General features: G+C 42.5%; 2 protein-coding genes and 1 long non-coding RNA gene across 3 annotated transcripts in view; 1 reads left to right on the top strand and 2 right to left on the bottom strand.

Moving 5' to 3' along the window:
• LOC134291450 (uncharacterized) overlaps positions 1 to 20,352 on the bottom strand; it is a 383,602-nt gene that overhangs the window by 333,090 nt on the left and 30,160 nt on the right. The window lies entirely within an intron of this gene.
• On the top strand, positions 1,055 to 3,225 carry LOC109425581 (myogenesis-regulating glycosidase-like). The gene is made up of 2 exons (XM_029873772.2): positions 1,055 to 2,929; positions 2,996 to 3,225. The coding sequence occupies exons 1-2, from the start codon at positions 1,195 to 1,197 to the stop codon at positions 3,184 to 3,186; spliced, it is 1,926 nt and encodes a 641-aa protein (XP_029729632.2). The 5' UTR covers positions 1,055 to 1,194; the 3' UTR covers positions 3,187 to 3,225.
• LOC115266992 (myogenesis-regulating glycosidase-like) lies at positions 12,296 to 14,698 on the bottom strand. Its single transcript, XM_029873744.2, has 2 exons — positions 12,724 to 14,698; positions 12,296 to 12,662 (listed from the first exon to the last, which is right to left on the bottom strand). The coding sequence occupies exons 1-2, from the start codon at positions 14,480 to 14,482 to the stop codon at positions 12,460 to 12,462; spliced, it is 1,962 nt and encodes a 653-aa protein (XP_029729604.2). The 5' UTR covers positions 14,483 to 14,698; the 3' UTR covers positions 12,296 to 12,459.

Genomic DNA, 20,352 nt, shown 5'->3' on the forward strand with positions numbered 1-20,352 from the left:
GGCTTATTTGGTAAAACCAAATTGAAAATAGGTACCTCGAATAATTTTCTATAGAGTTCTTGGAATAATTAAAAAAAAAAAATTTTAATTTAGAGGTATTTTTGAAACACTTGACTTTGATTTTACATAGACAGCATGCGAGTTACTCAAATAGGACAACACCAAAACTGTTAAAACTTTTTTAGCATGAATTTAAAGCAGATTATTTTGAAGAGTTTCAGTCCGAGTTTTTTTAGAGTTTTGCTAGCTGAAATAAAAATGAATCCATGGCAAACTCCTTATAAAATCAAAGATGTCAAGATATTCCTAGAGAAAATTTCAGAAGAAATTTTCGAAGAAATGGCGAAAATTTTGTTCGGGGTTTCCGTTAAAGATTTTCAAAAAAATTAATAGACAATTCTATTGGAAATTAAGTCATAAACTCCATCAGGGATTTATCATGCATTCCCTCCAAAATTTCTTCAACATTTTCTATCATAATTTCCTCTTTGATTTCAGAACCCTGCGGAGAATTCTTTTGGAAAGTCGCCAGAACCTCCTCTAGCAATCGAGTTAGAACAGGTTTTTGTTAAGTGTTCTTTCTTCATGGTGATAACGTGCAACTTTTCTAGATACCCAGCTAACGCAAAGTCTTATATGATGTTGAATGAGATATTACAGTGGAGGCAATATTCGTACATGCTCCCATTTAACCGCGTTCATATGAATGTTTGCTAGATATTGATCATTTTGTTTGCAGACTTACCATCGAGAACCATAGAGTACCATACAGTAAAGATCAAAGACCTTTGCGTATTATTTGTCCCCAACGAAGACAATGGTATTTTCATCGCGCGTTTTCCCACGGGACTTCGCTAATGACTCAATCGGGCAGCACGTTCTACCAACATGCACATCAGGCAGGTACGAACTCATCTTCAAGATGTAAACAATGAACCCCAACCACGTTTGAAGGCAGCCACTTGATGTACTTTGCTTGCACAATGATAGGAAGTTGCAATTATTCAAATAAATATTGTCACTTACCTTATCGAACGGTAGTGTGTCAGGTGCTATAAAAGATCCATCCAATCGTTCGCCAATGGACAGTCTGCTTGTGAATTTGTTCTGTGCCGCGAACTATTTGGGTGTTATCTTGATCGATTCGGAAATCATACTACTGATGATGCAGTGCTAGTGAAAAGTTGCAATACAATGAAAAGTCTCATCTTAATTATAGCCGGGGCGCTGGTTATAGTGAGTACGGTCCAGGCAACGACTTACACGCTACAGTTCAACTATGCCAACGTAGCTGCTACCATCAATACCGTTTCCAGAGAGCTATTCGTGCAGAGAAATGGAAGAGTTGCGCAGACAGCCTTCATGGATCAGGACTTGTCATCGATGAATCAATACGAAGAGATCGCCAATGGATTCAAGTTGCGGAATGCAAATGAAGAGGAAATCGAGTTCGTGAAAGACATCGATACAGCGGAGTTTTCGCTGTTCACGATCGCACGCAGAGTTCGCGATCGGTCTGTACAAGTGACGGATTGTATTCGGATGACGGGATCGAATTGGTATGGAGGACCGCAGCAAAAGTACCAATATTGGCCGATTCAGAAGCTACGGTTCAACGAGTACTCGTTTTTGACCAAGGAGGCTGACAACTGTGCGGTGGCCGATCGTTATTGGTTGAACTCGCTGGGATCGTTCGTCTACGTAGATGACGAGACCCCGTTGTTCATCGATCAGAACTACGGTCAGCCTGGATACATGTGCTTGGAGGCGAAAAAATCTCTGCCATACGATATCTACGACCAAACGTACTCATTCGTATATCAGATAGGAGTAGCCCGGGATGCGAAGGAAGCGCACATGGCTGCAATACATAATATACTGGGTAAACCATCAGGACATCCAGCTGAAGCGATGGTAAAATACCCCATTTGGTCTACTTGGGCGCGCTACAAGAGAGACATAGATCAACACGTAGTTCTAGAGTTTGCAAACGAGATAGTAAAGAATGGTTGGCCCAACAGTCAATTCGAGCTGGATGATGACTGGGAAATGTGCTACGGCGCACTGGAGTTCAACACTACCAAGTTTCCGAACATCAGGCAAACAATCAATGATATACGAGCGGCCGGATTCCCAAGAGTAACGATCTGGATTCATCCGTTCATCAACAAGGGATGTGAACCGATATATTCGCAAGCGAAGCGACTTGGGTACTTGGTAGCGGATCACGATGGAAACACCGATACGGAATGGTGGAATAGCCAAACGGGACAAGCTGCCTACGTAGACTTCACCAAACCAGAGGTTGCACAGTGGTTCACGCAACGTCTACAGGCGATTTTGGACGTCAGTGGAATTGACAGCTTCAAGTTTGATGCCGGTGAGACCAGCTGGACTCCTCCCGATCCGCTGTTGAACGGACCGCGATCCCATCAGCCTAATATGATCGTGGACGATTACGTCCGAACGGTTGCCAAGTTTGGCGATTTGGTTGAAGTACGTTCAGCTCATCGCTCTCAGGATCTGCCCATTTTCGTTCGAATGATCGACAAAGATTCCGAGTGGAACTGGAACAACGGCCTTCCGACGTTGATTACGACCCTGCTGCAGATGAACATGGTCGGATACCCATTGGTTCTGCCGGACATGGTCGGAGGCAACGGCTACAACGATCATCCACCAAACAAGGAGATGTTCATCCGGTGGCTCCAGGCTAACGTCTTCATGCCAAGCATCCAGTTTTCGTACGTTCCATGGAATTACGACAACGAAACGATACAGATATCTAAGGCGATGACTGATCTACACGAAAGGTACACGCCGCAGATCATGGAGCGATTCCAGTTGGCGGTTTCCGATGGATATCCGGTAAATCCACCGATTTGGTGGATCTCGCCGAACGATACCGAGGCGCAAAAGGTTTATGACCGTAAGTAGCTATTCAATGTTCAACCAAGTGAAATTTAGATGCGAATATACTATGAATCAATTACAGAATTCCTGTTGGGTGATAACATCATTTCGGCGCCGGTAACCAAGGAAAACGTCCGAGCCCGGGATATCTACCTACCGGCTGGTGACTGGGTGGATGGCAACACGGGAACGGCGCACACTGGGCCCAAATGGATCAGGAGCTATTCGGTGCCACTGAAAACGCTTCCGTATTTTGTGCGGAAGAACACGTGAGAATTTGTTACGAAATAAATGTGTTTGAAGTACCTTGAAGTGAAGTGGTCATGTATATCTCTCCAAAGAGGAAATAATACCAACTTTGTTCATCAATTCAGATAGGTTCTTGAATAGGTTGCTACTCCTAGGTGTAGTTATGGCGCACTTGTAAATATCACTTGATGACAAATCCTAAATTACATCCACTTCTTCTTGACCGTGAGCCACCGGAAGAATTCCCCTTTTTACAAAACTTGTTTATACTATTCATAAAAAATACAAATACAGAAAAATACTAAAGTAGAAAAATTGTGAACGTTTGGAAACTTGTATATAGGTTGGGCACGATCACTATTGAACCAAATCTAGCTTTGGCTCTAACACTTCCCTGAAACCTGTTGAAACCCCATAAGGCCCCCTTAAACGTCCTGAATTCCCCTAGACTTTTTGTAACATCACTGAAACGTTTCTAAAGCCCCCTGAAATGCCATTGTACCCCTTGAAACACCCCTAATATCCACTGAGACTCCCTAAAATCGGCTGAGACCCCTGAAAAGGCGTCTAACGCCTCTAATGACCTCCTAATACCCTTTGAGTCACATGGAACTCCTTTGAAAATCCTTGAAATCCCCGAAGTGACATCTCTTCGAATACCTCCTTGAATCACCAGAGCTAACTGAAATATTTAATCCTCTTGAAACGCCTCAGTAAGTATATACCTAAGCAGCACATATGACACAGAGAAGTGACAACAGCGCAGGGTTTTGGTTGCACAGAAGCTACATATATGTAATCCTCCGGAGATTCCTCCAGGAATCTCTCAGGAGATTCCTCCAGGAATCCCATCGGAGATTCCTCCAGGAATCCCATCGGAGATTCCTCCAGGAATCCCACCGGAGATTCCTCCAGGAATCCCACCGGAGATTCCTCCAGGAATCCCACCGGAGATTCCTCCAGGAATCCCACCGGAGATTCCTCCAGGAATCCCTCCGGAGATTCCTCCAGGAATCCCACCGGAGATTCCTCCAGGAATCCCACCGGAGATTCCTCCAGGAATCCCACCGGAGATTCCTCCAGGAATCCCACCGGAGATTCCTCCAGGAATCCCACCGGAGATTTCTCCAGGAATCCCACCGGAGATTCCTCCAGGAATCCCACCGGAGATTCCTCCAGGAATCCCACCGGAGATTCCTCCAGGAATCCCACCGGAGATTCCTCCAGGAATCCCACCGGAGATTCCTCCAGGAATCCCACCGGAGATTCCTCCAGGAATCCCACCGGAGATTCCTCCAGGAATCCCACCGGAGATTCCTCCAGGAATCCCACCGGAGATTCCTCCAGGAATCCCACCGGAGATTCCTCCAGGAATCCCACCGGAGATTCCTCCAGGAATCCCACCGGAGATTCCTCCAGGAATCCCACCGGAGATTCCTCCAGGAATCCCACCGGAGATTCCTCCAGGAATCCCACCGGAGATTCCTCCAGGAATCCCACCGGAGATTCCTCCAGGAATCCCACCGGAGATTCCTCCAGGAATCCCACCGGAGATTCCTCCAGGAATCCCACCGGAGATTCCTCTAGGAATCCCACCGGAGATTCCTCCAGGAATCCCACCGGAGATTCCTCCAGGAATCCCTCCGGAGATTCCTCCAAGAATCCCTCCGGAGATTCCTCCAGGAATCCCACCGGAGATTCCTCCAGGAATCCCACCGGAGATTCCTCCAGGAATCCCTCCGGAGATTCCTCCAAGAATCCCTCCGGAGATTCCTCCAGGAATCCCACCGGAGATTCCTCCAGGAATCCCTCCGGAGATTCCTCCAGGAATCCCTCCGGAGATTCCTCCAGGAATCCCTCCGGAGATTCCTCCAGGAATCCCTCCGGAGATTCCTCCAGGAATCCCTCCGGAGATTCCTCCAGGAATCCCTCCGGAGATTCCTCCAGGAATCCCTCCGGAGATTCCTCCAGGAATCCCTCCGGAGATTCCTCCAGGAATCCCTCCGGAGATTCCTCCAGGAATCCCTCCGGAGATTCCTCCAGGAATCCCTCCGGAGATTCCTCCAGGAATCCCTCCGGAGATTCCTCCAGGAATCCCTCCGGAGATTCCTCCAGGAATCCCTCCGGAGATTCCTCCAGGAATCCCTCCGGAGATTCCTCCAGGAATCCCTCCGGAGATTCCTCCAGGAATCCCTCCGGAGATTCCTCCAGGAATCCCTCCGGAGATTCCTCCAGGAATCCCTCCGGAGATTCCTCCAGGAATCCCTCCGGAGATTCCTCCAGGAATCCCTCCGGAGATTCCTCCAGGAATCCCTCCGGAGATTCCTCCAGGAATCCCTCCGGAGATTCCTCCAGGAATCCCTCCGGAGATTCCTCCAGGAATCCCTCCGGAGATTCCTCCAGGAATCCCTCCGGAGATTCCTCCAGGAATCCCTCCGGAGATTCCTCCAGGAATCCCTCCGGAGATTCCTCCAGGAATCCCTCCGGAGATTCCTCCAGGAATCCCTCCGGAGATTCCTCCAGGAATCCCTCCGGAGATTCCTCCAGGAATCCCTCCGGAGATTCCTCCAGGAATCCCTCCGGAGATTCCTCCAGGAATCCCTCCGGAGATTCCTCCAGGAATCCCTCCGGAGATTCCTCCAGGAATCCCTCCGGAGATTCCTCCAGGAATCCCTCCGGAGATTCCACCAGGAATCCCTCCGGAGATTCCTCCAGGAATCCCTCCGGAGATTGCTCCAGGAATCCCTCCGGAAATTCCTCCAGGAATCCCTCCGGAGATTCCCCCAGGAATCCCTCCGGAGATTCCTCCAGGAATTCCTCCGGAGATTCTTTCAGGAATGCCTCCGAAGATTCCTCCAGGAATCCCTCCGGAGATTCCCCCAGGAATGCCTCCGGAGATTCTTCCAGGAGCCCCTCCGGAAATTCTTACAGCAATCCCTCCGCAGATTCTTACAGGAATGCCACCGCAGATTCCTCCGGGAATCCCTCCGGAGATTCCTTCAGGAATCCCTCCGGAGATTCCTCAAGGAGCTCCTCCGGATACTTCACCAAGAATCAGTCCGATTCTACCAGGAACTCTTCGGGAGATGCCTATAGTCCCATGACTTGCGTGTCCTGGTTTCAGATACGTGAAGAAAGCCTACGGTGCCTCGAGTATGGTACTAGCCAGCTCACCTTGAGCTCGCTTTTTTTTTTCAACAGACTTGTTAGCGTCCGCCAAGGCTGTTCCAAGGTCCCTGTCGGGCACTTCCTTAGCCGAACGCCTGCGGTGGCCTACTGCACCTCGCACTGCTACTGCAGTGCCGTGTAACCAGTTCTTCCACGTCAGTGATCTCGTCTAGGTCTTTCACCTTCAGAATCTCCTCCGCTGTGAGAGCCCTCACCTCGACACCCTTGCCAAGGACCTTATAGGCGCCCTTGCGTTCTTTGTCGCGCTCGAGGATCATTTGTACCTATACGAGTACAAATTCCTAGTATCGGATTTTTCAGTATTGATGACGAGCGCGTCACGCTTGTCTCGCTTGGATCTCCTACCTTGAGTCCCTACCCCCCAAAGCCTCCTTTTGTATAGAATAAGCAAATCTGCTGATCAGATCCCGAGAGGTGGGTCCTCGGGTTTAAACTCACTTAAACCTCTTAGTCTCTCTTTACCTTCGTGGTACACCATCTGGCGCCTCTTATGTCGCGTTGCTCGAAGCACTCTTCGTCCTCTGTCACCACCACTAGTACTATGGGCCTCATGCCCGCTAGCATACATACCGCGTCCTTTGAGACCGTGCGGTATGCGCTGACCACCTTAAGGCATATCAGTCTGTGGGTACTCTCGAGTCGCTTCACGTTTCGGTTGACCACTATGTGAAGTAGTCCTCGCATTAATGAAGCAGCAATCTGTTTTATCGACTTGTTTATTGCGTGTCTCGATTAGGAATAGTACAATGAGTGTCAAACTAACCTATGCTAACTTGATCGGCTTACTAGATCTGCTCATATGCTACAGCTCGGCCATCCTGATCAAACACATCGCCCCCGATGTGCACTATGTCTGATCGACTTCCGTTTTCCACAATTTCATATTTGTCGGATCGAATATACCCGTGAAAGGTAAACGAGTTAGTTGGTATCCTTCTATATCACCAATTACATAACGATTATTCGCGAGCACCTTTTTAACTATGTAAGGTCCCTTAAAATGTGGTTTGAGTTTAGACGATCCACCGGAATTTGAATGATGAGGTATATACACTAGATCACCTTCTTGATAAACTGAAGTAGACTTACATTTAGAATCATATTGTTTTTTATTATAAAGCTGAACGGCTCTATTGACAGCTATGGCTTTTTCTCGAATTTTCGTCAAATCTCTTATCATTTCATTATTTGAATTTAGAATATTTTCTACGTTTGCATTTTCAGAAAACCGTTGTGTTATACCAAAAAGAACTTGAGATGGTGTATTAGCAATCGATCTACAAAACGTATTATTTATAAAATGTTCAGCATCTTGTAAAATACATGTGAATCCACGACGAGGATTTGAATCAATTAACTTTGCCAATACTGGAGTTAGAACTCTGTTGAATCTTTCAACCTGCCCATTAGCTTGAGGACATGCAGTAGCAGTTAGAATGTGCTTAACATTGAATTGCTGTAAAAATTCTTTAAAACTGTTAGACGTAAAACAACTTCCGCGGTCGGAGACTATTTGAACAGGTGCTGAATAACTTGAAAAATACAATTTTAAGTGTTTCAAAACTTCGCTGGTATTCGTCGTTTTACATGGGTATAGCTTTAAAAATTTTGAAAAAGCATCAACCACAACAAAAACATATTTAAATTTACAATTGGACAATGTCAAAGGTCCATAGTGATCAATATGAACTGTATGGAAAGGAACGCTGCCTTTCTCTACTATATTCAATGGTCCATCTCTACTAAAATTTTTCTTCGAAAATATAATACATTTAAGACAGTTTTCAATATATTTGGATATTTTTTCTTTCATTTTTGGAAACCAATACGATTTAATAATATTTTCATAAACTTTTTCAGTGCCAAAATGTCCAAAATCATCATGATGCATTTTTAATATTTGGTTGACCATGTTTTTGGGAACAAAAAACAGTAATTGATTTCTTTTCCCCTTTCTGTAAACAATTCCATTTCTTAGCTCATAGTTTTTGTCCTCTTGAATTTCTAAAAGTTGACGAATTTTTTCTATCTCGGTGTCTTGAATTTGACTAGCTATGATAGCCCTCTCAAAAGAATCTAAATTATTTTCAATAACACAAATTTCTGGGATTCTAGATAAAGCATCAGCATGTTTCATATTAGAAGAATTTCTATGTATGACGTCGTAATCATATTCAGATAAAAATATTTCCCATCTTGCTATTTTAGCGTTGATATCTTTCTTTTTTAACGTTTCTTTCAAAGCAATACAATCCGTTACAATAGTAAATGAAATACCTTGTAAATATATATTAAACCTTTTAATACAATTTACTACTGCCAGTGTCTCTAATTCAAATGAATGTAATCTTGATTCATGTTTATTTGTTCTTTGGCTGTAGTACATGACAGGATGCATGTTTCCATTTGATTGTTCTTGCATTAACACACCACCAAATCCATAAGAACTTGCATCAGTGTGTAGCTCTGTTCTAGCATGAGGTGAATAAACTTTCAAAATTGGATCCGCAATTAGTTTATCCCTCAATAATTCAAAAGCGTTCATCTCTGTCTCTCGAAAACTGAAACATTTTTTATCTTTTTTTAGAAGGTCATATAATGGTTTTGCAATCATAGAAAAATTAGCGATAAACTTTCTAAAATAGCTTGCCAAACCAATAAATTTATTTACATCACGAATATTTCTTGGAATTGGAAAATTCTTGATGCATTCAATGTGTTTTTCGCTTGGCTGTATACCATTTGCACTTATATGATATCCGAGATATTCGATATTGGTTTTCAGAAATGAACATTTTGCCAATTGTAGCTGCAAATGATTTTGGTTTAAAATTTCGAAAACTTCTTTCAATATTTCATAATGCTCTTCGATTGTCTCAGTTGCTATTAAAATGTCATCCATATATATCCTGATTTTTCCTTTTTTCAAAAGAGGTCTAAATATTGTATTGATAAATCGCATAAATGCTGAAGGTGCGTTACATAATCCAAACGGAACTCGCGTATATTCAAATTGACCTAAATGTGTAACAAATGCAGTGAATTTTTGAGAATTTTGATCAATATGAAGATGATGATATCCATTTTTGAGGTCTAAAGTCGAAAAATATTTTTTGTTTTTTAAACTATCAAGTTGATCCTCTATCAACGGTAATGGATATCTATCCTTTATGGTTATTTTATTTAATTCTCATTCTCGCACATTTTCCACGATTTATCTTTTTTCTTTACTAGAACTATTCTACTAGCATATGGAGAACAACTTTCTCTAATCACACCATCTTTTAATAATTTATCTATTTGGGATTCAACTTCAATTTTCTGGCTATGCGATAAACGACGTGGGGAAAAATGGAATGGTCGCTTATCTGATAAATTGATAGTCATTGTGTATTTAAAATCTGGATTTATCGGTTTTGAATTTAGATTACCATAATATTCAATGAAAAGAGATTTGATCCTATTAATATTTTCCAAAGAAATGTCGCTATCGCCAATATCTAATGCATCTACATCAGTTTTCAAAAATGTGTCAGTGCTTACCTCAATGTTGTTGATTTCAAACAGTGAACCATCTGCACATGTCGCCAACTTCAAAGGCTCTTCTATAGTTGTTTGTTTTCTAATCGCAAATTGTATTACTCGACCGTCATACTCAACTAACAGGTTGTTGTTCCTTACGAAATCCGATCCCAAAATACACATCGGGCGCATCGTGGAATCCGGCACAATCTTAAACTGCAATTTATAAATATAATGATCAATGACAATTTCTGAATCAAAAACTCCTAAAATATTTAACTTTGAATCGTTTAAACCTACGTAAGAATTTTGAAATTGTTTTAGAAATCGAATTTTTCCTGAAATAAGACTACTTTTAATTAAACAAATAGGACTTCCTGTATCAAATAAAGCCTCTGATTTGACTAAACAGTTATTCAATCTAATAAATATATCAAAATAAGCCTGCTCTATGCTAACCCTACCATGATTTTCTATACTTTGTCGAGACATATAGCACGTGTTTGATCCATCTTGAGTTTCTCCGTTTGCCGCCAGCACATCGTTGAGTTGTCCTTGAGTACAATGGTTGTCTTGATTTCCCGAGGAAGAGTGTTGTACTTGATTTTGAATTGAGTTTTGATAACAATTTCTGGCGAAATGACCTCGTTGACCACAATTGAAACAGCATCTGGAATTGTCTTCTTTACGCACTCGCTCTTGATGAAAACTTGAACGGAGTTCTTCGTCAACCAACCGCATTTTCGTTTGACTTTCATACCGATAGATAGCGTCCAGTAATTTCTCCACCGTAGTGTAATTTGCAATACATAAGGCCAGTCTTAGGTTGCAATCCGGAATACCATTGATCACATATTTGATTATGGCAGCTTCGCTAAGATTCACGGCTCTCGCTTGAAAAACAACGTCGTAGACAAAATTTTCATATGATTCATTCGACCTTTTCATTCGCACCGACAGCGCATTATGGACATCTACTTCATCTATTCTCGCTGGAAACGCTCGAACCATTCTTTGCTTAAAGTCTGCCCATCCTTCGATAGTGTCTTCAACTCCTTCATACCACAATTGTGACACCTCTCCCAATCGCATCACCGCATAATGTAAAATTGTTCGCTCGTCCCAGTCAAATGTGGTCCTCAAACTTTCAATCCTTCTGATCCATTTATCCGCAGAAACCTTCTCCGGAACAAACTCAGAAATTAAGCTTCGAACGTCTTCAGGTTTCATCATCATCCTTCCGTTATACGCATTCATCCTGTTTCCGACTATTCCTTGTCCAAGTTTTCCTCTTTGTTATCGATTCTCCTTAAAGTCCAACTTCTCCAACGCTCACGAAAAATATTCAGCTCTTCTCCTTCAAAGCTTTCGTTCAGATCCCACTTCTGAATTGAAGTAGTCCTCGCATTAATAGGGTACTGCAAGCATCTGATCTAACCTCACTTTGTCTGACAGTTCAGCGAGCTTGTTTACAAGGTGTTGGAATTTTTAACGAGCGGCGAAAATTAAATTTACGTTTTCCATCCCGAAACCATTAAATATGGTACGGAATATCAATTATATTCAACTCTACTAGTACAAAACCAATCGTCTAATTACCGTTTTATTGAAATTATATCAAAAAACAATTTTTCCGGTCTCCGCCAGAGACTAAGTCCATGTAAACAAGCTCGCTGAACTGTCAGTGCACGGCTTCGTGACGTCATCTTGCAGTATCCTATGAAGCAGCAATCTGTTTTATCGACTTGTTTATTGCGTGTCTCGATTAGGAATAGTACAATGAGTGTCAAACTAACCTATGCTAACTTGATCGGCTTACTAGATCTGCTCATATGCTACATATGGTACTATTTTTCGCCTTGCGTGCCAATATAGTGCTAGTGTAGAACTGACCTGCTCTATATTGGCCGTATAATAGCTCTATATGGCAAAAAAGGCGAATAATATAGTGCTAATGGATACTTGGGTAGCGCACTCGATTATGCAGAGGCGCCACACCGTAGTATGGCGAGCAGCTTACGCTTACTCGAGACTATTGCCGAACTATGGCTTCCGAATGTCAGCATATCATCGATCATCACCTCCAATTGTTTCAGTGAGCGCTAAATAGGAGAAACAAGTAGATCTTCACGGCGACAGGGGTGTAGTCCTGTTTTCTACTTTGCCTGTAGGCGGTGGTCTCCAACCTGACACTACTTGGACCTCCTTGTTCAAGTGTCTGTTGAGCAGATTATCCCCCCTATTGCTCAGAGAAGAAAAAAATAGTGGAAAGCGAGCATGGTTTTGACAGCAATTGGCGCGTAAAATGTTGGAAAAAAAAATGAAAACATGTCTTCATATTATAACATCTCTAGCTGTGATTAAAATATAGTAATCTAAAACTATTGATGAAGATGTAATTTAAAGATGTATAATAGAACTAGAGCAAGTTCATACCAAATGTGATTGTTTATTTATTAGAATTTACCCCCTGAGGAAGACGCCCACCAAGCGTCGAAACGTTGGGATAACAACAAACGTCGTTAGTTTTTAAAGACTGCGTAGCCGAAAAACTTAAAATTAACCCTACAACCATTCGATTACCAGTTATAATCTCTGATACGTAGATTTCCTTACAAAATAAGGCAGCACGTTCAAAGGAGCTTCATAGTCTCGAAGCCATACCGGACCTTCGTAAACCGTACCCAAATTCCCATCGACCCATTCGCCTTCGGGAAGATAGATATCTCTGATCCGTGCGTTTTCCACAATGACCGGTGCTGCAATCACGTCATCACCCAAAAGGAATTCTGCAAAATAAAATTCATAAAATAATCGTATTTACCAAGAAAACACCAAGAAGATACTCACGATCGTCAATAGCCTGAGCCACCGTATCCTCAGGAGACACCCACCAAACGGGCGGATTCACCGGGTACCCACCGGAAACGGCCGCCCTGAAACGCTCCATGATCAGCGGGCTGTACTTCTCGTGAAGGTCGGTCATCTCCTTGGAAATTCTTATCGTTTCCTCGTCGAAATCGAACGGAACGTACGAGAACTGGATGCTTGGCATGAACACGTTCGCCTGCAGCCACCGAATGAAGAGCTCTTTGCTAGGTGGATTGTTGCCGTCGGCTACCCCCGGATCGTACCCATTGCCACCGACCATATCCGGCAGAACCAACGGATGCCCGGCCATGTTCATCTGCAGCAGTGTGGTGATCAACGTGGGCAGTCCATTGGTACCGTGCCACTCGGTATCCTTGTCCAGCATCCGCACGAACACCGGAAGATCTTGGGTACGATGCGATGAGCGAACTTCAATCAGGTTTCCGAACTTGGCGACAGTTCGTAGAAAGTCGTTTGTATACAGGGTGGGATGCTTGGAACGAGGACCGTTGAGAACGGGATCCATTGGAATCCAATCGGTCTCGCCGGCATCGAACTTGAAACTGTCGATTCCGTACTGCTCCTGGATGTTTCGTAGACGTTGAGAGAACCACTCGGCCGCTTCCGGATTCGTGAAATCTATGGAAACAGATTCGTTCATCCCACTGTTCCACCACCAGTGATCCGAGTTCCCGTTATGATCCGTAACCAGATATCCGCGTTCCTTGGCTTCGGAGTAGAAGGGTTCGCAAACCTTATTGATGAAGGGGTGGACCCACAAGGTGACTCGGGGCAATCCTTTAGCCTTGATGTCCGCCACGGTTTGCTTCATGTTCGGAAACTTTGTAGTGTTGATTGTCAACGATCCGTAGCATGTCTCCCAGAAGTCGTCAATTTCAAACTGGGAATTCGCCCACCCATTCTTGACAATATCATCGGCGTGGTTCAAGACTACCGCCTCGTTAATGTCTCTTTTGTAGCGTGCCCAGGTAGACCAAATCGGATACTTGACCATCTCCTCCGCCGGATGTCCGGTGGGCTTTCCAAGAACGTTCTGCACTGCACCCAGATGAGCTTCCCTGGCATCTACGCCGACTCCGATTTGGTAGACGAACGAGTACGTCTCGTCGTACGTATCGTAAGGCAGCGACTTCTTCGCTTCCAGGCACATGTAACCCGGCATGCGGGAGTTCTGATCCAAGAACAGCGGAGATTCGTCATCCACGAAAACGAACGACCCCCGCGAGTTCAACCAGTACCGTTCGGCAACTGCGCAGTTGTCCACCTGTTTGGACAGGTAGGAATAGTCCTGCAGGTGTAGCTTCTGAATCGGCCAGTATTGATTCTTCTGTTCTGGTCCTCCGAACCAGTTGGACCCGCGAAGTTTCACACAATCGGATACCATCCGCGAACGGTGTCGGCTTCTTCTGGCAACGGTAAGCAACGACAGTCCCGGCTGGTCTACATCTTTGGTGAACTCGAATTCCTCTCCACGTCGGTTACGCAACACAAATCCACCAAGTGTTTCTTCATACTCGTTTGCCGACTGAATGTCTCGGTCCATTAGGACGTCTTGAACAACCTTTCCATTGCGCTGTACTGTTAGCGTTTGTCTGGTGGGGTTGATGGTGACTTCAGTGTCCGATGCCTGAAACTGCAGTTTGTAGTTGGTTGCGGTAGCAATTGCCACAAAGAGCACAGGAATCAACAAGGATTCTATAGTGGAGAGTTTTGCCATTTCACTTGGTTTTACTAAACATCACTAACAATGGAGGTTTAGTATGCTTCGAACGTCTCCGTGTACTGTCGTTATCAATGGGATGCTGAGTTAATTTTATACCTAGTTCATAAATACGGTCATCTAGGTATCGAAGATAATGGGTGTCAATTTTATCAGCTCCTCAACTCATGTTATGATAGATGCGAGGATAGATGTACACTCGAATCTCCGCTTGTGGTATTGAATAAGATTATTAAGTAACTGTTACCTCTTTGTATGTACAGCATTGACCAAAACATTAGCAACGATTTTTGTTCTACCCGCAAGCATGTGTTTCTTCTTGTTTTTCTTCTTCTTCTTCTTCTTCATGACGTCCTGGGACAAAGCCTGCATCTTAGCTCTCCTCCCGGGATTTCAACAGGAATTCCTCCAGGGAAGGAATTCATTCAAAAACTGCTACAGGGATTCGTCCAGGAGTTCCTCCACGAACTCCTCTTAGGATTCCTTCAGGATTTCTCCATTAATTCCTTACGCGATTTCTTCAGTAAATATTTCCCCCTGAGATTTCTTCAAGAATTCTTCCTGGGATTGGCCAGGAATTCCTCCTTCAGAAATACTACAGACATGCCTCGTGGGAATCCGCCAGGAATTTATCCTGGCATTACTCCAAGAATTCCTCCAGGCATTCCTTTAGGGAATCCTCTAGAGATTGCTGTAGGGAATCCTCCAGGAATTCCTCCAAAAATACCTCCAGCAATTATTCCAGGGATTCCTCCTCTAGTTCTAAATCCTCCATAAAATTCTCCAGGATTTTCTTCCAAAATTTCTCTCTCTATTCCTCCGGAAATTTATCCAGAAATTCTTCCAAGAGTTCCTCCAGGGGTTCCTGCAGCAATTTCACCAGAAATTTCTCTAGGAGTCCCTTCAGGGATTTCACCAGGAATTTCTCCACGGATTCCTTAAGAGATTTCTCCAGAGACTCCACCAGGGATTCATCCAAGCATTTTTCTAGGATTTTCTCCAAACATTCCCCCAGGATTTAATCCAAGAATTCTCCCAGGAGTTTCTTCGGGAGTTGATCCATGAATTCCTCCAAAAGTGCATTCAGAAATTCCTTCAGCAATTCCTCCTGAAAGTTCTCCACGAAATCCTCCAGGCATTCCTTCAGAAATTATTCCAGGAGTTTCTCCAGGAATTCCTCCCGGAATTTCTCCAACAAATCATCCAGGTATCCAGGTATCCCTTTATTTCTGCATCCAGGTATCCCTTTAGAAATTCATCCAGGGCCACCTGAAATTTGTCCAGAAGTTCTTCCAGGCATTCCTTCAGGATTTGCTCCTGAGATTCCTCCAGGAATCGTCTAATGAATTTCTCCAGGGATTTTTTAACAATTCCCCTAGAAATTACTTCAAGGACTCTTCTATAGGGATTTCTCAGGATAATTCATCAGAAAACTGTAGCATTCATATTCAACCTCACAGCATAAAACTAAACCCTATCACATCACATAGTCACATTCCAGAACTTTCCACAACTTTCTCTTTATTTGCATAATTGAGCGACGACCTCCAAACGTTGCAGTTCTTTTCTGCTTTCCTTTTATTGTTGTCATAAAAGACCATTAAAGCAAAACACCCTCGACGCAACCCTGACCATTTTCTTAATGCTGATGCAAGCGCAACTCAACAGCTGCGCGACACATTGGTAGCGTTTAACCCTGACGACCGACGCATCACGCTGGCTCTGTGTTTTAGTTATACCTAACCTTTTTGTAAACTAGTTATAAAACATTCAAGCACCAGAAATACATGATTCATTCTGAAACGCAACGTTCTTCGTGTAAGTTCTTTCATTTCGGTCACAAAGCCTTCTCCGGCACCATGCCACGATTTGGCAACCGTGAACAGTGAGCCCGAGTGAAAACCCAAAAACCAAAAGTGTCTAACGATTTTAGACCGGTGAAAAGTGTAACGATTTTAGAAAAGTTACTAAGTGTGAATCAGTACAGTGAAGAACTTTAATGCTCAGTGCCATAATTATGAGCTGGTTTTCAGACACCATTATCAACAAGACTGAAGTAAGCCTGAGCACGACAGAGGCGAGAATCATCGCCGGCACCATCGTTTTTATTGCATCAGTGCTAGCCCTGTTCCTGTGCCTGCGTGCACACAGTAAATTCGCGAAAGCAAAAATGCGGCAGACGGCGCAGCGAGAAATTCGTTTAAACAACGTGAACAGCCAACAGTGAGGAAATCCGTGAAATCAACTGAAGATCTAGTGCTAAAGTGCAAATGCACAAAGAAAAAATACAAATCGATATCAACTGCAGGCGAGACCACTGCCGATAACCATCGGCAGGCGGGTTTGAAGGACGAAATAGTAGTGGATGATGCAGATCGACGACGAGAGTACCTACCAGGCCGCCGATGTTCAAAGCTGAAGAAAAAAAAAAAACGTAAGTGGAGTGCAATAATTTTAGTAGCCTAATTAATGGAAGTAATAGAGGCCAACATCGAACATTTGAGGAAAATTGAAAACAATTTCAAAAAGGCCCCCAATAGAAGCTATTCAAAACCATTTCTAAATCAAAAGTTAGACCGAGTTAGAGAGTTAAGGAACATAATTGTAGACGATCTTGCTACCCTAGAGGATGTTTTATCTCAAAAATACGTAGATTCCAAGTACGTTGAAGTAAGAACGGTAACTAGCCGAATTTTTCACTTTATCGAGTTACGTATTGGTAGTGCACGAAATACAAACTACACATTTAAGACCCTTGCTCGTCTTGCGATAATCTGTAAAAAACTTAGAAAAGATCCAATACAATCCAACACAATGGCAGAACAATTTGACATTAAAACAGCAACCGCTATCGTACAGACGTACGACGGATGCTCCGCCAATTTAAATACATTTATTGATGGAGCTAACCTCCTCAAAGAATTTACAAGTCATAATCATATGGAGATGGCAGCAAAATTTTTAAAGACACGCTTGACTGGTAAGGCAAGACAAGGTCTACCTGAGGATGTAAAGACAATTGATGATATTATTGCAGATGTGAAAGCACGCTGTACCGAAACGATCACAGCACAAAATATTATGGCCAAACTTAAAGCAAGTAGCAAAAAGAACGATCTAGAAAAATTTTGCACGGATGTTGATTCGCTAACCACTCAGCTCCAAAACATATATGTGTCCCAAAAAATACCGACAGAAATTGCTAAATCAATGGCTGCTAAAGCAGGTATTGATACATTGATAAACGGTATCAAAAATACCGAAACTAAAATAATCCTGAAAGCTGGCAATTACTCGTCAGTAAGAGAAGCCATTCAAAAGGTGAACGAAAACACTACACAAGAGGCGTGCGAAAAACAAATATTCCACATGGTTGGTCAAAAATTTACCAACAGGAATCGGCAGTATTTTAATGCTCAACGCGGAAACTATCGTGGGAGATATGTAAACCGCAATACAAGATTCAATAATAACAACAACCTTCACAACAATAATAGGCAATATTCGGGAAACTACGGACGGGATCAAAATCGTTACAATCCAGAAAGCCGATACCGTAACAATGACTACAATAGACGGGGAGGTAGTCAACGCAATCATCCTAACAGAAATGTGTTTTACTCGGAAAACGGCAATCAGCCCTCGACTCAACCCCAGGTCGAGGCGGAAACGGAGCATGGGGATCAAATAATTCATCCAAGGAGATAAATATCTTCAATATAAATATGAATTATTCTATATTTGTAACAGTCAAACTTGAAATGTGCGAAAAAATTTGCACACTTATTGTAGACACGGGTGCAGATATTTCAGTTATCAAGGAAAATATCCTGAACCCAAATCAAAATATATATCCCGCACAAAAGTGCATCATAAACGGAATAACCGAAGGAAAAACTGAGAGTATTGGACTCACATATACTAATATTAAAATTGACTACAACAAAATACCCGCGAATTTCCAGGTCGTAGATAAAAACTTTCCTATTTGTACAGATGGAATCTTAGGAAGAGATTTTCTGGCAAACTACGGCTGTAATATATGTTTAAAATCTTGGTTATTGACATTTAGTTACAAAAATGAGCACTTCGAAATTCCGATCGAAGACAAATTTCAAGATCACCTCGTAATTCCACCTAGATGCCAAGTGATCAAACAAATATTTATTCCTGAGATAAAAGAAGACAGTGTAGTTATAGCCGATCAAATAAAACCTGGAGTATTCATCGGAAATTCAGTAATTAACAATAAGATTCAGTTCATCAATGTACTCAATGTAAATAGCAGTACAAGAACTATCCCACATACATTTAAACCCAAAATAGTACCACTTAAAGATTACCTATTAGTTAATCCGAATAAACAAAAAGAAACTTCGACAAGAAGCCATCAACTAATTGATGAGCTAAATCTGTCGACTATACCAGATGAAAGTATTAAGAGCAAATTAAAACAACTTTGTCTGGATTTTAATGATATTTTTGTCCTGAAAGATGAACCGTTATCGGCAAATAATTTTTACAAGCAAACCTTAAGGCTAAATTCGGATAGCCCCACCTATATCAAGAATTATCGCATACCAGAAGCTCATAAAGCAGAAATGGATAAACAAGTACGAAAAATGGTCGATGATAAAATAGTCAGACCATCAATATCTCCTTTCAATTCGCCAATTCTGATAGTACCCAAGAAATCCAACAACGACGAGAAAAAATGGCGACTAGTAGTTGATTTCCGCCAACTTAATAAAACCATTATTGCAGACAAATTCCCATTACCAAGGATCGACGAGATGTTAGACAACCTTGGACGGGCAAAGTACTTTACAACTCTTGATCTTGCATCTGGTTTTCACCAGATCGAGTTGAACGAAAATTCTAAACATTACACAGCTTTTTCGAGCTCTTCCGGACATTATGAATTCAATCGTCTTCCCTTTGGACTTAATGTTTCTCCCAATAGTTTCCAGAGGATGATGACGATTGCTCTCAGTGGTTTACCCCCTGAGTGTGCCTTCTTGTACATCGATGACATCCTTGTAGTCGGATGCTCGGTAAATCACCATTTTAAAAACCTAGAGACAGTTTTCAAACGATTAAGGCAATATAACCTGAAACTGAATCCAGCAAAATGCAATTTTTTCAAACATGATGTTACCTATTTAGGACATCATATTTCAGAAAAAGGCATTTTACCGGATCCATCAAAATATAATGTGATTAAAAACTTTCCAGTTCCGAAAACCTCAGATGAAGTTAGAAGATTTGTTGCGTTCTGCAACTCTTACAGACGTTTTATTCCCAAATTTGCTCATATAGCACACCCACTTAATAAACTTTTGAGAAAAAATGCAGTATTCGAATGGAACGAAGAGTGCAAAACAGCCTTTGAAACGTTGAAAAGGAAATTAATTTCACCTCCAGTTCTGAGATTTCCTGACTTCAAGAAAAACTTTGTCTTAATTACAGATGCATCGAAAGTAGCATGTGGTGCAATCCTTGCCCAAAGTTATGACAACGTTGATTTACCTATTGCATTTGCAAGTAAAGCATTTACTAAAGGTGAATCAAATAAATCTACAATTGAACAAGAATTGACAGCCATCCACTGGGCAGTGTTACATTTTCGACCCTATCTAATAGGAACAAAATTCACAATCAAAACAGATCATAGACCTCTAGTCTATTTGTTTTCGATGAAGAACCCTACTTCAAAACTAACTCGTATGAGATTAGAACTGGAAGAATTTGATTATGATATCCAATATGTACAAGGTAAAACGAACGTGGGAGCAGACGCTCTCTCACGAATCAAACTCGATTCAGACATACTCAAAAACATGGCAGTGCTCAAAGTTACCACTAGA

The sequence above is a fragment of the Aedes albopictus genome, chromosome 3, assembly GCF_035046485.1.
Source record: "Aedes albopictus strain Foshan chromosome 3, AalbF5, whole genome shotgun sequence".
Classification (NCBI taxonomy): Eukaryota; Metazoa; Arthropoda; class Insecta; order Diptera; family Culicidae; genus Aedes; species Aedes albopictus.